This window comes from Episyrphus balteatus, chromosome 1 (assembly GCF_945859705.1).
Source record: "Episyrphus balteatus chromosome 1, idEpiBalt1.1, whole genome shotgun sequence".
Taxonomy (NCBI): domain Eukaryota; kingdom Metazoa; phylum Arthropoda; class Insecta; order Diptera; family Syrphidae; genus Episyrphus; species Episyrphus balteatus.
Window position 1 is genome coordinate 122,193,769 of NC_079134.1, and position 14,409 is coordinate 122,208,177.

Sequence of the window (14,409 nt, forward strand, 5' to 3'; positions counted from 1 at the left end):
TTTTGTTTATTTATTTGTATGATTCAATAAGATCAAGTCAAAATTTTCAATAATTTAGGAGGTAATTTTTAAAACGAGCTATCTGACATAAAGATAGTTGGTGTTCAGTAGACTGATTAGGGATTTAACATTTTTAACATTAAATTTTATGGGTATTTACATTTTTTTTTTCAAAACAAATTTTTATAATTAGGAACCCCTATAAAATGATAATGATGTGCATAACTCATTTTTCGATTTTTAGAAAACATCTCAATTGTTGATACGAACATTTTGTCGGTGTGGAGATAGGTTATAACTCATAACTTTTCATATAAATTAATATATAAATTTCTATGTGCTAGTCTGCCCTTTTCAGCTAGTAATCTATATATATTTTTTTTGTTTTTTGTACTTATTTGTCAACTGTGCACACTTCCAAAGCGGAAGGAAATGAAATATAATAATTTAATTAATAAATTATGTACTGCTTCGAGTGCTAGAGATAAAACAGAAAAACGAGCGTCACTTTCCAATGCGATAGCGCCTAATACATAACATTCGAACACTTATCGAAAAGCTTTGTCATCACTTGAAAGTGCTTTGATTATCCAAACATATAGAAGGTGACTATGAAACATTGATATAGTTTACACATTGATAAAAATTGTGAAGGATTTTTTTTTAATAAAATCCAATAAAAATAAAACAACATTTGCGTACTTTTTAACAAGAATTGGTCTATTATTCGAAACAAAATAAAAATTTAACAAAATCATGAACATACACCATTTAATAAAAATATATAAAATAGGAAGCAAAAGAAAGAATCCAAAGATGCCAACTACACCAAATTTTTACGTTGTACATAGACATTTATGCAGGTATGTTTAGAGATTATAAGCAATTTATTTTGATTAATACATTTATTCAGGTCTCAGTGTTATACACAGGCCATTTTATATTTTATAGAACTTCTTATGCGGTTGCAGTAGGCATCCGAGGGCAGTCTGGAATAGCACATGCCATCATAGAGGAGGAACAAGTTCGTGACCTGGCTTCGTAGTAGTCGAAAAGATTAGGTTTGTTGCAAAATGAACATTCTTGCGAGCATGTCGGCCCATTCAGTGGCAGATTAAGTTGTTTCCAAACTTGTTTCATATCAACTATTAAGTTATCAATCATTTCATGGGTATGGAATGGAGTTGGAGCCATACGAAGTTTCTCTTCGCCACGTGCTACAGTTGGATAATTGATAGCTTGTACATATTGTCCGTGTTGTTGCATCAGCAGGTCTGATATTTGAGACGATTTGAGGGGATCACCAATTTTAATTGGTATAATATGACTAGGTGTATGCTCGACTGGGAAACCTGCAAATAAAAAGTGTATTTATTAAAATTTGCTATAACATTATCATTTAAAAATATTTGTAAATAAGATTTTTACTTAAAAAATAAATATTTTATGCATTTCATCACAAGTTTTCGACGTTGGGCGCCCATAAATGGTCAAATGAAGAACTATAACTATTTTTGCTATAAATGTTTCGCTGTATTGCATTAAGAATGTATGATATTGTAACATTGTAACATTAAAACATCGTGCAATGTGTGAAAAACATATTGGTTGAAAAAATGCTCTTAGATTTTTTCTAAGTTTTTGGGACTTCAATCTTGAATATTGAATAGAACCCTAAATATAAGCTCTTTTATCTAAAAACTTCGAGATTTTTTTGGAAAGTTTTTAAAAGATTGAAACCAACAAAAAATTTAACAAAAAAATCATCTCGATATGTATTTATATTTTGAATTCTATCATTCTTGAACACAGAACGTCTAGGGATTTGCCTGTTTTCCTTTTAATATGAGGCATTCAGAATAATAATGGTTCAAGTCCACTTCTTTAATTCGAAATTGATATAAATGAAGTATTTGTATTTTTCTCAAATAAAATGAAAGAAATGAATTTAGGACATAAACGTTTTTTTTAGTTCCTTTAGTTTCTAAAACAGAGCTTTTAAAAGTTGTTTATAATGCACAATTTTTAAATGGACTTCAACCATTATAATGGGCCATTATAAATGCAATTCAAAATGGAAAATTTTAGACAATAAAATGAGTGTTGTCAAATCATCGATACTTCAGAAGTTGAAATGCAAAAAAGAAAAACAAAATAAAAATAAAAAATGTCATTAAAAATCAATGTTTTACAATAAGGGTTTATTAAACTAGCACTAAAACAGGAAAAGCAAAAAAAAAATACCATTGTAATAGTGAGAAAGTTTGCTTTCCAATTTTAGTGCTTATTAAATAAACCCTCATTGTAAAATACATGGATTTTTAATGGCCGTTTTGAGTTGCATCTATGCATTTATTTCAAACGATGTGTTCTTTAATTTATGTATTTTTCTTATATCTAATACAAAAAACATATTAAATATTGTTCATTTACAACCACGGAAAGGAAAAGCACAATTCCAATGACTGAGGCTGCTCCTTTTAATTAGGGCTCTTGATATTACCCGGGTAATACCCGTTTCAATAAATACCCGGGTACCCGGGTACCCGAATATGCGGGTATTACCCGAATGTGCGGGTACCCGGGTATTTTAAGTGGCGGGTACCCGAGAAACCGGGTAACGTGTTCTTAATAGAATAAAATGAGGGAAAATATCAGAGAAGTCTAGTTTAATTTATTTATAAGTAATTAGTCGTTCATAAGAAAAATTCGTTTTGAAAAATATGAGCCTTTAAAAAATTACCCAATAATTTTAAACAATAATTATTGTAACGTTTTTATAAAATTAATTTTCTATTTCTCAAAAGAACCATATCTGCGTTGGTAAGGTTTTAACCAAAAAAGTTTATTTTGAAGAAAGTTGTTTCTTTCCGTCATAAGAATACATATTTCACTTTGATGTTTCTTATAAGCGTCGTGCATTGTATTCTGATACGCGAATGTTACATAATCTCGTCAATGCTCACGAATGAATGAAATCTTCCAGGTTCTACTTTTTATACAGCTTGTATTGAGCTTGCTTCAGAATTTAACTGCTTATAGAAGTTCGGACTTGTTTAACAACTTGTTTTTGTAGTTGTTTTTTAATTTCGATAAGACATGTATTAAAGAGCTATACAAGCTCTTCCGAAGCTATCTGTCAAATCTCAAAGCTTCGGTAGAGCTTCTGTAAAGCTTCGTTTAAGATCCTTAAGAGAGTCAAACTTGTATAACGTTCTCCTTTTTTTATGCCCAACAACCTTACTAAAGTTTAAAAGAAGCTGAAATGTAGCTTTTGTAATACCTTAACCGAAGCTGAAATGTTAGTTGGGATCGGTATCATCGGAACGATGCTTCTCTGCAGCAGGTAACGTTGTCTCATCAAAAAGATCAAGCCTTTTACCCGAAAATGTAAGCTTGTTGACTTTCTTGATGAGAAATCAAAAATTGTTGCAAATAAGTGATAATTAAATTTATTCTTGTAATTGATATCTTGTTGAACATTATTTTAATTTCACAACGAAAACCCATTGTTTTTTTAATTATAAAATATTAAGGTTTCTTGTTTTCGAATAATTTTTCAGTTTTTGTGTTAAGTATTTTTAATATTAGTATTACACTCATGAAACTTGGCAAAAATTTTGCTTTTGGGATAAGAACCAAGGATCAAAAAAGTAAAAAAAAAATTTTGGGTGGAAGGGTGTTTTTCCGCGGTAAAGGAGGAGGGAGTGAAGGTCAAAAATACTTATAGTGAACAAAATTGTTTGTCGAACATCATCATATGACACATGTTTAAGGTTTTTAATCGGCAATAACTTTTCTTATAGCAATCGTATTCACTTTAATTATTTATATACCTTTAACATTCTATATATTATTTATTTATATACCTTAAACATGTGTCATATGATGATGTTCGACAAACAATTTGTTTCACTATAAGTATTTTTGACCTTCACCCCTCCACCTTGTCCGCGGAAAAACACCCTTCCACCCAAAAATTTTTTTTTACTTTTTTGATCCTTGGCTCTTATCCCAAAAGCAAACTTTTTGCCAAGTTCATTAGTGTAACAATTTTTTTTTATTTGTTGATTTTATGTATATTGTTTATATAAGTTCTGTACTATACTACTGTTTTATATAAAAGTCTTAAAGTCTAAAAGAAATAAAGTTATGTTAAATTTATAATATTGTTTATGTTTTTTTTAACCTTGACTATAGTCGAATCGATCGAATCCAACTATACATTTATTGATTTTACAGTGTGGTAAACAGAAAAGACTGAGAAATGTTCTTAAATCTGTTTCAATCACATTATTTATGCCTAGATACGAAAATATTGCGGCTACCCGAATATGACCGGGTACCCGTATTATAACGGGTACCCGAATTTATGGCCCCCGGGTAATACCCGGAAATGCAGGTACCCGGGTACCCGGGTAGTTACCCGGGTATGCGGGTATCAAGAGCCCTACTTTTAATTGCTTATCATTTAAATCTCTTGAATGTCGTGTTTGATTGTTATTCCTCTAATTTTTGTTTAAATGCTTGGAAAACCAATTTATAAATAATGAACTAATTGTTTCTCAAAATCATTACATCATCCAAAATTATTATTACTACGATTAATGACTGGTCTAAATTTCAATTGGTATTTCATGTCTAGGTTAAACTCTTGTACTAGATGTGCAATAAAAACAGTTTTCCATTAACTTAAGAAGGCTACGTAACACGCGAATCAGACAATTGAAATAAGTTTATAAAATGACAAGTAATAGCAATGACACACAAAAAACTCATTAAGCCGTTTTACAATTCTTGTTGTTTTTTTTTTTATTTTTTGCATGTCACTGCTTTGTCGTGACTATAAGAACACGCTATTTTTTTTATAATAAACCTACCTAAGTAATTTATTAGAACATAAAATTGACCTTTGATTAATATTAATAACGAACGATTAATATGGCCCAGAATTTGCGTAATTAAACACGGAAAAAGCCATTCAATAGAATATCAATTAATCGAATTTAGATTAAATATCTAACTGTTGTCATGTTGTTGTATAGACAAATACAAACACATGTGTGTTGCAGAAAATAATATTAAATAAACTGAAATAGATAATCAACAGCAATAGTAGTTATCTTTTATTTCAAAAAAAACGTGCATGATAAGTTTGGCAATGCGAATGATGTAAATGTTCAACAAAATGAGTAATGTACCTTTTTTTTATTAATTTAAGGTGGAATAGCTAAAAGTGGTATAAGCGTTTGAAGTATGTATGTACATTTATTGAACAAGACTTTTGCTATCTAAACTGGTTTTTAATCAATTTTACCTATTCAAGTTTTCATTGAGACACATGATCAGAAAAAATCCGGTTTACTGAATATTAACGTACAAACGTTAACATATAGACATAATAGATCATTTTGGATGAATCAATAATTCAATTGAAGAAAAAATGTGGCATACAATTATTTTACACCGGCTCATTAGGTGCACCGAATCAGGAGCGAAGCTATGGTAGCTGTTGTTTAAATAATAGTTAATGATACCTAATCTTTATACGAATATTATGTAAATTATAAGCATTTTTTTTAAGAAAATGATATTTTTTCTCATAGCTTATGAGAAGATAAAATAAGTTCCTTTAAAATATGATCATTGTTTTGTTGCAAAGCTAAGGCATTAATAATATTAATACGTTAATATTTAAGTATTTCCTTATCCATATGGTTTCTAGAAAGAAAGAAATTTGATTAACAGCCCAGAAAAGCCACAACAGCGAATTTAAAATTTGGAATAGTCTGATTCGTTAGCGCACTAAAAATGTTCGTTCCATCACAAAATTTACACTTCTAATTTAACACAATTTGGCGCTCCTAGAGCAAATCGTTTTCTTGTCGTTTTAGTACAAACTACTAACGTAATAGGGGTGTCTATGAAAGGAATATAGGGCTTTAGTTTCTCATGTTGGTCGCAATTATGTAATTGTTCTTCCAAGACAAATTTTTTGTGTGATCTTGTTATGCATCAGAACACGCTTTTAACTCAACCCACATACATAAATATTTATTTTGACTTATCTCTTTTATGGACAAAAAAAAATCCATAAACCTTTTGGACCTTCAGAACTGTAGTTACACTGAAGTTATAGCGAATGGTTACTTTTTTCATAAAAGGCACATTTTAAATATTTAAACTGATCTAGGCTATTCGCGGAACACGGACTTGAAAATCCATTTTATCTCATCAAAATAAAAGAAATTTCGTTCAAAATCATAATTTCTTAATTAAAAACTCTGAATTTGAAAGAAATTTTGCTTTATATATGGGAGAAAATGTATTTTAGAGACGTTGAAAAACGCTTATCGCCAGTGATAAAGTTACAGAACAGGGGCCCAGGTCTCAAAACTCAAAATCTTCTAGTCTAGATGAATGCTTAGAATCATGTTGCATTTGCTCTTGCTTGAATTATTGATATCTCGATGTCCATTTCAAAAATGACATCAATTTTGTTTATCTTCAGTTTTTGCATTTCCAACGGTCCTTTGCATTTTCTATTTTTTTAAGACTATACATTATTGTATGACCACCCAAGCTTCAAAAAAATTTCAACTCTTACTCTTAGACAAGAAAAAATCCCCCTGAAAACTGGGTGCTGTAGCTTAAATATAAAGGGTATTTATTTTTTTTAGATTCCAATTCATTTAACATAGGATTTTTTGTTTTTCATTCAAACTGAAATTACTTCAACTAATTTTCATTTCTTAAAAATAACCATCACATAATCAGAAAGTTGGCTTAACAAACATTACAAATTTCTGCAGAAAAGTCCGATTATATTAATTTAGAAACTAAATATAGCTATTTGAATTTGTAGAGAATGCATTGCTGCTATGATTGAAACTCTGGGCAATTTTAAAAGAAGATAGGTAAAATTAAATCAATTTGTAATTTCTATTAGAATATTCATTTGCTTACGAATGTTTATTCAAGCTCAAATTACTTTTTACTTGAAATTTTAGTTATGTCTTATGTACGCTGCTGAAGCGAAACGAAAAATTTTGAATACTTCAAAATCAATAGCGAGCATGTTAACAAAAAAAATACCATCGGGTATTATAGCAGAGTAAAAATAATAAAAATACAAATAAAAACATTCAAGGAAAAACATCAGAAAATAAGTTTAAAAGCAAAAACAAAACAAATTTAATTTCGTTCAAGATTTCTTTAACGAAATTTTGTATGGAAAATCTCGTTTCGCTTCAGCTGCGTACTAGGCTTAAGTGTTTGTTTTTTGAAATTTTCTAAAATGTTTTTATTCCTTCTCAATTTGTAATCAAGTTCAGACGAGAAGAAATCGGTGGCTTTGAAAATCACAATTTCCAAAGAGTCAACTAAAATCTTGTATTTTACATTTGAACGGAAACTCGATAAGTTCCCAAAATGCATTATGTTTTTTATTTGCAAGCAAACAAAAAGAATTTTGAGACCAACTTTGTTGGATATAAACCATATTTATTATGGCGAAATTATCCAGTATTATTTCATAACCGAAAAAACCTGAAAATTTTTTATAAACAAAAATGTTAATTCACCTAACAATTACTAATTTTTTTCTTTTTTTATTTCTATAACAATAACTTGACTTACCTTCCCTTTGCAGCATATTACGAAGATAACGAACATTTTCCTGATGTCTTGCTCGTAATTCTCGTCCCTCATCTGACGCCAATATATTAACAGCTTCTAATGCTCCACATAAAACAGTTGGTGGCAATGACGTTGTAAAAATGAATCCAGCAGCATACGAACGTATCATATCGATTAGTTTAGCCGATCCAGCAACATAACCTCCAATATTACCAAAAGCTTTCCCCAATGTTCCAGAAATCATATCCATTTTATGCAATTGATTCTCCCTCTCTCCCACACCAGCCCCATGTTCGCCATACAGCCCAACAGCATGCACTTCATCGACAAAAGAAATTCCACCATACTCATGGGTAACATCACATAGCTCCTGCAGAGGGCAAATTGCTCCCGTCATGGAATGTACAGTTTCAAAGGCTACTATCTTTGGGACATTTTTGTCGACTTTCTGCAAAAGACTTCGCAAATGATCGACATCGTTGTGTCGAAATATATGCTTCGGCACAAGACTATTGCGAATTCCTTGAATCATTGATGCATGATTGCCAGCATCAGAGAATATCTCGCAATTTGGTAGCAAGCGAGCCAAAGTAAACAGGGTCGAGTCATTGGCCACGTAACAAGAGGTAAAAAGTAATGCAGCTTCTTTTTGATGCAATTCAGCAAGTCGTGCCTCTAATCGCTCGTGGTGCAAGGAATTACCCGATATATTTCGGGTACCACCTGCACCAGCGCCATGAACCTCTAAGGCCTTGGCAACAGCCTCTTTTACTTTAGGATGACATGACATTCCTAAGTAATCATTGGAACACCAAACAGTTATTGGTTTTTCTTTAACCGAGTATTCCAAAGCTTTTGGGAACATTCCTGTTCCAGCTAATCGATTGACTTTCTTAAAAACCCTATAAGAATGATCTTGTTTCTTTTTCATTATTTGATCATGAAAGAAATCTTCATAGGGAAATGTTGAGTTCTTGGTGTCAGCATTTTTCTTATCAACCCTTTCAAGGTTAGGCTTGCTGGTGACGTCAATATGAGTTTCAGCGACTTTGGCCTGCTGCATGGTTGACATTTCCCTTGGTTGAGTAGGTGGCTCATTGGAAGTGCCATCCGTGGTAGCATTTGGGGGTTGAGAGCCCCCAGAATTGCCCATTGTAAAGATACTTCGGGCCACAACTGGACATTGCGAACCATAAGATTGCAGAAGTACATCTGCATAGTTTCGCACATAATTTGCACTTAATCTACTTAGAAAAGGGCAAGGCATTTTAAGTTTCTTTTTTTTTTTCAATTCAAACAATTGAAATTAAATTTGGTTTTTTTTTTCTTTACTTTTTCAAGGTATAATAAATTATATGCTGCAATCAGACGATAAAATTACGTAAATTCAGCACACTTTCACTTTAATTTGCATTCGACGTTAGCAAAATTTAAAGAATTGAGAATGCAATTTTTTTGGAATGATGTTTTTCTTTTTTTGTTACTGATAAAATTGTTTGGTGAAGCACAAAATTTTATTAAATTTTTACTTTTGCGAATAAGAAGAAAAATTCTTTATTTCTAATTTTTTTTTCAGACACTGCTACCACTTCGTATGATGACCAGTGAATGTTACATAAATTACAAGAAGAATTCCTTTATAAAGTGGAGAGAAATTTTTGAAATTTGAGCATATTCCGCGCAGGGTGGATTTTATTTAATTCAGCAAACAGCAATATAATTTCAAAAGAGAACGAAATTCATGTCGTTTTCCAAAATTCAAGGAGTGACACTCCTAGCTATATAATCACTCCAAAAGGAGTGATTTCAAATTCCAAAATTGAAAAAGGAGTGAATTTTTGGAGTAAATTCTTCGCTCCCAAAATTTTGAAGGAGTGATGGAGTGATTACCAATACTTCTACATTTGACTTCATGGACTGCTTGTCAAATTGTTGGGTGGTTGTTTTAACTTTTTTTTGTGAAGGAAATTATATTTATTTACAAAAAAAAATCAATAAAGTATTGTAAAAAATCACTAAAAGTGAATTTAAAAAATTGTGTTATTATTTTATTGATTATTTCGTATTACAAACACATGTAAAGCAAACGTCAAATCACTCCACTTGTCAAATTCTTCGTGAACAAATTCCAAAATTGCACGAAAAAAGAGTGATTCACTCCCATAATTTTGGAAAACGACATCAGAAAACACCTGATTTGTTGTGTGACATTAAAGAAAAGTGTGTTCAGTGACATAGTAGAAATGGCAGAGTTTAGAAAACACAAAATAGATTATTTGAAATGGTTGTTGAATATTAACCGATTGATAAAATATTAGAACATAATTAGAATATAATAGCAGATATATATAATTTCACAAGTTATCTCATTTGGAATGACAAATCGTATTTGTATGAAATTATTGGTGCTAAGAAATAAGGCCAAGTAAAATAATACCCGTGACACACTGCTAGTATATAGATACCATGGTATAAATTTATACATGATGTCTGTCAGAGGATACCATTCTAGTATGAGGCGAACATCATTGTATAGATACTGGGTTCTTAGCGTAGTATAGTATCTATACTAGCAGTGTGTCACAGGTATAAAATTTTTAAAAATTGGCCTTATTTCACTTTTCAAAAGAGAAGTTAATTTTCAACCGTTGGATTAATTTAAATCTATCATCTTCGTTCGAGTTTGAAAACGGAAACGAAAATTGAATCCGTACGGTACCGCTACCCGTACCGCTACCGCATACCCTCCAGTGTGGCCAAGCCTTAAGGCTATCTTCTAATGAAAATTTTTTTTTTTGGAAAATCATTATTAACGGTACCTGCCATAGAACCGTTTTTTTTTTCAAATCCGATTATCTCCGAAACTGCTTATTCGATTTCAACGAAACTTTTTGTTAGGAAGCATTTATAGAATTTAAATATAAACCAAAAAACAAATTTCCAAAAAAATAATTTTTGGATTTAAAAAAAAAATTGAAAAATTTTTTTTTGAAAAATCAAATTTTCGAAAACGGGACATTGAATTTTTTTGAAATTTTGTTTTTAGATGTTGATTAGTGATTTCTACAAAATAACATACCAATTTTATTTTAAAACATTTTTTCCAAAAAATTGTTTATAAAAAATTAGTTTTTTAAATAATCATTTTAAGCAAAAAAACAAAACCGACTTCCATGGATCAAAACTAGGTTTTATGGTTTTTAAAAAAGTTCCTATGGCAAAAAGTGAACGAATTATCAAAATTGGTTCACGCAGTCCAAAGTTATGCGGTAACAAACATAAAAAAAAAAAAAAAAAAAAAAAAAAAATACAGACGAATTGAATACCTCCTCCTTTTTGGAAGTCGGTAAAAACGGCTCTAACGATTTTGAAAATTTTTTTCTAAAGATGCATCTTAACATATCAATCAAAACTGCATACTTGTTTTGGAGGGCAATTTGATTTCAGGTTTTATTTTATTTTTTTAAAAAACGAAATTTATTTTTATTCCAAATTTCTATATAAAAAGTCTTAAAAAAATTAAAGCAACTTTAACTCTTAGAGCAAGATCGTGCGACCCAGTCGTGCATTTTTTTTTTTTTTTTGTAATTGTAAAACCTTAAGTGTAGTACGCAGCTGAAGCGAAACGGAATTTTCCATACATAAATAGCACAACGAAATCTTAAACAACCAAATTTCGTTTTTTATATTCAGAACGAGAATTTGTGTTAATTTACGCTGCTCACATTAATTGAAAAACTCTTCTTGCAGCCGCGGTTTAAAGCTGCCAGTCTTTTGAATTCGTTATGATAACGCTTAAGAGTAAAAAACTGCATACTCAAATTTTGGTTATAACTCCACTCCCATATTTGCAGTGGGTTATCTCGGTCTATTAAAATTAACTACACTGTTTTGATTCATTTATCTTTGTTTGTAGGGTCCTTTTTACCTGTACTTAAAACGATTATTTTGAAAGGAAAAAAAAAAAACAAATAAATTAATACACCTAGCAACACAAAACTTTGTTTAATCAATTAACAAAAGAAATTATTTACTGTGATTTTCAATTTATATCAAACATTAATTACAATACAAACAACCATGTTTTGGGGTTTAAGTGAATCTTTAGATTTCGTACAAGAATATCAGAATAACAACCTAGAAAACACAAAAGAATCTTTAAATTTTCTCCTCTATGGTTCGTGTGATCCCAGACATATAATCGAAACTGCAGCAAAGTCTTACAAGCACAATATAAAAATCAATTTCTATGTTATCGATGGATGTGTTGAAATAATTGCAAGAAACATTGCACTCATTGCAATAGCAATTGAAAATTGTGAATGCTTGAGTCTTTTGCAGAAAACTCATCTCTTCATGGACATTTACGGTAATTCACTGCTTCGTCCTTCATCTTTTCAATATTTAGCTAGCAAGGCAAATACTCTTTTAAAAATCTGTACCGATGAGGATATAAGAAAACAACTCGCACCAATATTTGACATTGACTCTCTGAAATACCGTGAGCGGGATGGGCTGGAAAATGCTTTTAATTTTTGGCTACCCAAGGAAGCAACCCAATTTAATATAGAAAAAAGCTGGGAAATGCGAAATAGACAACTTTTAAAAACTCGCTATGATTATCGAGATGGTGCTTTCGATTGGGATCTACAAATGTGCTTGAAAGATCGAGGAGCCAAGCAATTATGCCCACAGGAGTATAAATCATGGAGAAATACTGGAATTGCTTTTACATTTCCTGAATATGAACAGTGTCAAGCGAACAAGACTCTAGCTGCGGGACTTGTACGAAATGGAAGAACCTATTTGCACAGAGGATACGTGGGTGACATACAAGTGGGTCCATTTTGTGCATTTGGATTGACATCAAGAGAAAAATCAATGCTTAAATCGGCTCACGGCGAAAATGATTATCGTTCAACTGATGTAACCGAACGCAATCTACTGGAACTTTTTCATGAAATTCAAAATAAAACTCCATATGTTCATGACAAAAATATATCTCGAAAGTATGGAAATATTATTTTGCAAGCTGGGACTTCCTTCACAGGATATGATTCAGAAGCTATTAAAATGGCTGACTACAACAAGCCTTTGTTGCCTCTTCCTAATCTTAAAGTTTATTTTCTTTCAATGGAAGAAGTTTTTGGTATTCAAAATAAAACTAATTGGATTGGTTTTTTTGATATCGTTTTCGTTGCTCAAAACTATTTCCGGTTTCTAAAAAGTTCTTTTGTAGACATTTTACGAGAAAATGGTTTAATATATTTCGAAACGAACTTGTATTCAATATGTAGAAAGGAGATTTTGGCCGAGTTTGAAGACAAAATAAAAAATTTTGCCAAATCTGCATCGTTAGTTAATGTGACAAATTTTAATATAAATGTCAAGCATTCCATTTTAAAATACAAAACAAATAAACAATAATAATAATAACAACACATACATTTTTTTTAAAGGTGCCCTTTAGATTAATGGTTAATACCTATCACGCTGGAAGTCTAGGCTTAAAACCATTGTGGATTTGAGCATAAAAAAATCTCAAAAAAATCTTTGCCGATCACTTTCAAATTTTGACATAATATTCTATTTTTATTCCCTCAAGTTTTTTTAAACTATCGGTAAAGAACTTTTTGAGATATGCCATGAAAGATGAAACGCATATAAGATTTTTTTTATACACCAAACATGTTGAATTCAACTTAAGATTTCTCCAAGAGAAAAAGAGATATTAAAAAGTTTTGAACTGATTTTGAAAGAAGAAGTTTAGTTTAGCAAACGAGTATAAGATTTTTTTATACACCAAACATGTTGAATTCAACTTAAGATTTCTCCAAGAGGAAAAGAGATATTAAAAAGATTTAAACTGATTTTGAAAGAAGAAGTTTAGTTCTTTAAGAAATATTCACAAATTTTTTTGTAACAAATTATCACACGCAATGATATAGCCTTAAAATCAGTTAAAAAAGGGACGTTTAATTTTTTAAAGGGAATATCTCAAAAACGTGATGTGATAGAATTTTTCTGACTTCAGATTCGAGCCCAGCACACAAAAATCCATTAGAAAAATATACTTTGATTTCTATAAAAAAAAAACTTTTTGACTAGTGTAATCGAACAGAGCAGAGAAAATCGAACGGACTTAAATTAAAACTGAATATCTGAATTAACTAATTAAGCCCGCAAAAGCGAATAGCTAAATTTAAGATTTTAAAAAATCTTTTTTTACTATTTAGACTGCAAGAAACATTTCTGCTTCAAAAAACTTTAAGTAATGTCGCGTTCAAACGACCGGTGGACCACATTGGGCACATGAGGCATACCCCCAAACAGGTCAACACTTGCTGCTTTAAATAGCTCGGCAGCTATAGCAACTCGATATATTTCCTTGATCGCTCCTTTCTCCTGTTGAGTCCTTTTCCTCCTGAGGACCTGGACCGATTGTACTCTTCCAACATTGAAATTCCTCACAGTATTTCCTTGTGTTGGCAATGGTCTGAATATCCGCATCTGTACATTAGCTACTACCAGATAGTGATCACAGTCAATTCTGGCTCCTCGAAATGTTCGAACTTCCATAATACTGGAGAAATGACTAGCGTCGATGGCAATGTGGTCATTCTGGTTGACGGTTGATTGATCTGGAAATTTTCATGTCCGTTTCGTTTATAATTGTTGGGATGCTATCACCAGCTACGACAACATTTTGGCTCGCAGCAAAGTCAAATAACCTGAATCTGTTATTGGACAAGTTGCCGTCCTGGCTTGCAA

At 31.2% G+C, this 14,409-nt stretch overlaps 2 protein-coding genes across 2 annotated transcripts; one reads left to right on the forward strand and one right to left on the reverse strand.

Moving 5' to 3' along the window:
* Window positions 1–699: 699 nt before the first annotated feature.
* On the reverse strand, window positions 700–9,266 carry LOC129914672 (5-aminolevulinate synthase, erythroid-specific, mitochondrial). Its single transcript, XM_055994008.1, has 2 exons — window positions 7,639–9,266; window positions 700–1,352 (listed from the first exon to the last, which is right to left on the reverse strand). Exons 1-2 carry the CDS (start codon window positions 8,903–8,905, stop codon window positions 958–960), a joined length of 1,662 nt encoding a protein of 553 aa, XP_055849983.1. The 5' UTR covers window positions 8,906–9,266; the 3' UTR covers window positions 700–957.
* Window positions 9,267–11,613: 2,347 nt separating this feature from the next.
* On the forward strand, window positions 11,614–13,077 carry LOC129914687 (dynein axonemal assembly factor 3 homolog). The gene has a single exon (XM_055994032.1). It carries the CDS (start codon window positions 11,719–11,721, stop codon window positions 13,063–13,065), a length of 1,347 nt encoding a protein of 448 aa, XP_055850007.1. The 5' UTR covers window positions 11,614–11,718; the 3' UTR covers window positions 13,066–13,077.
* Window positions 13,078–14,409: the final 1,332 nt, after the last annotated feature.

Excerpts from the sequence above, each read along its gene's own strand:
- LOC129914687 (XM_055994032.1), top strand. The coding sequence starts at position 11,719 with ATGTTTTGGGGTTTAAGTGAATCTTTAGATTTCGTACAAGAATATCAG.
- LOC129914672 (XM_055994008.1), bottom strand. The coding sequence starts at position 8,905 with ATGCCTTGCCCTTTTCTAAGTAGATTAAGTGCAAATTATGTGCGAAAC. Across the intron at positions 1,353-7,638 it reads TAATATGCTGCAAAGGGAAG|GTTTCCCAGTCGAGCATACA; the intron begins GTAAGTCAAGTT and ends TTTTATTTGCAG.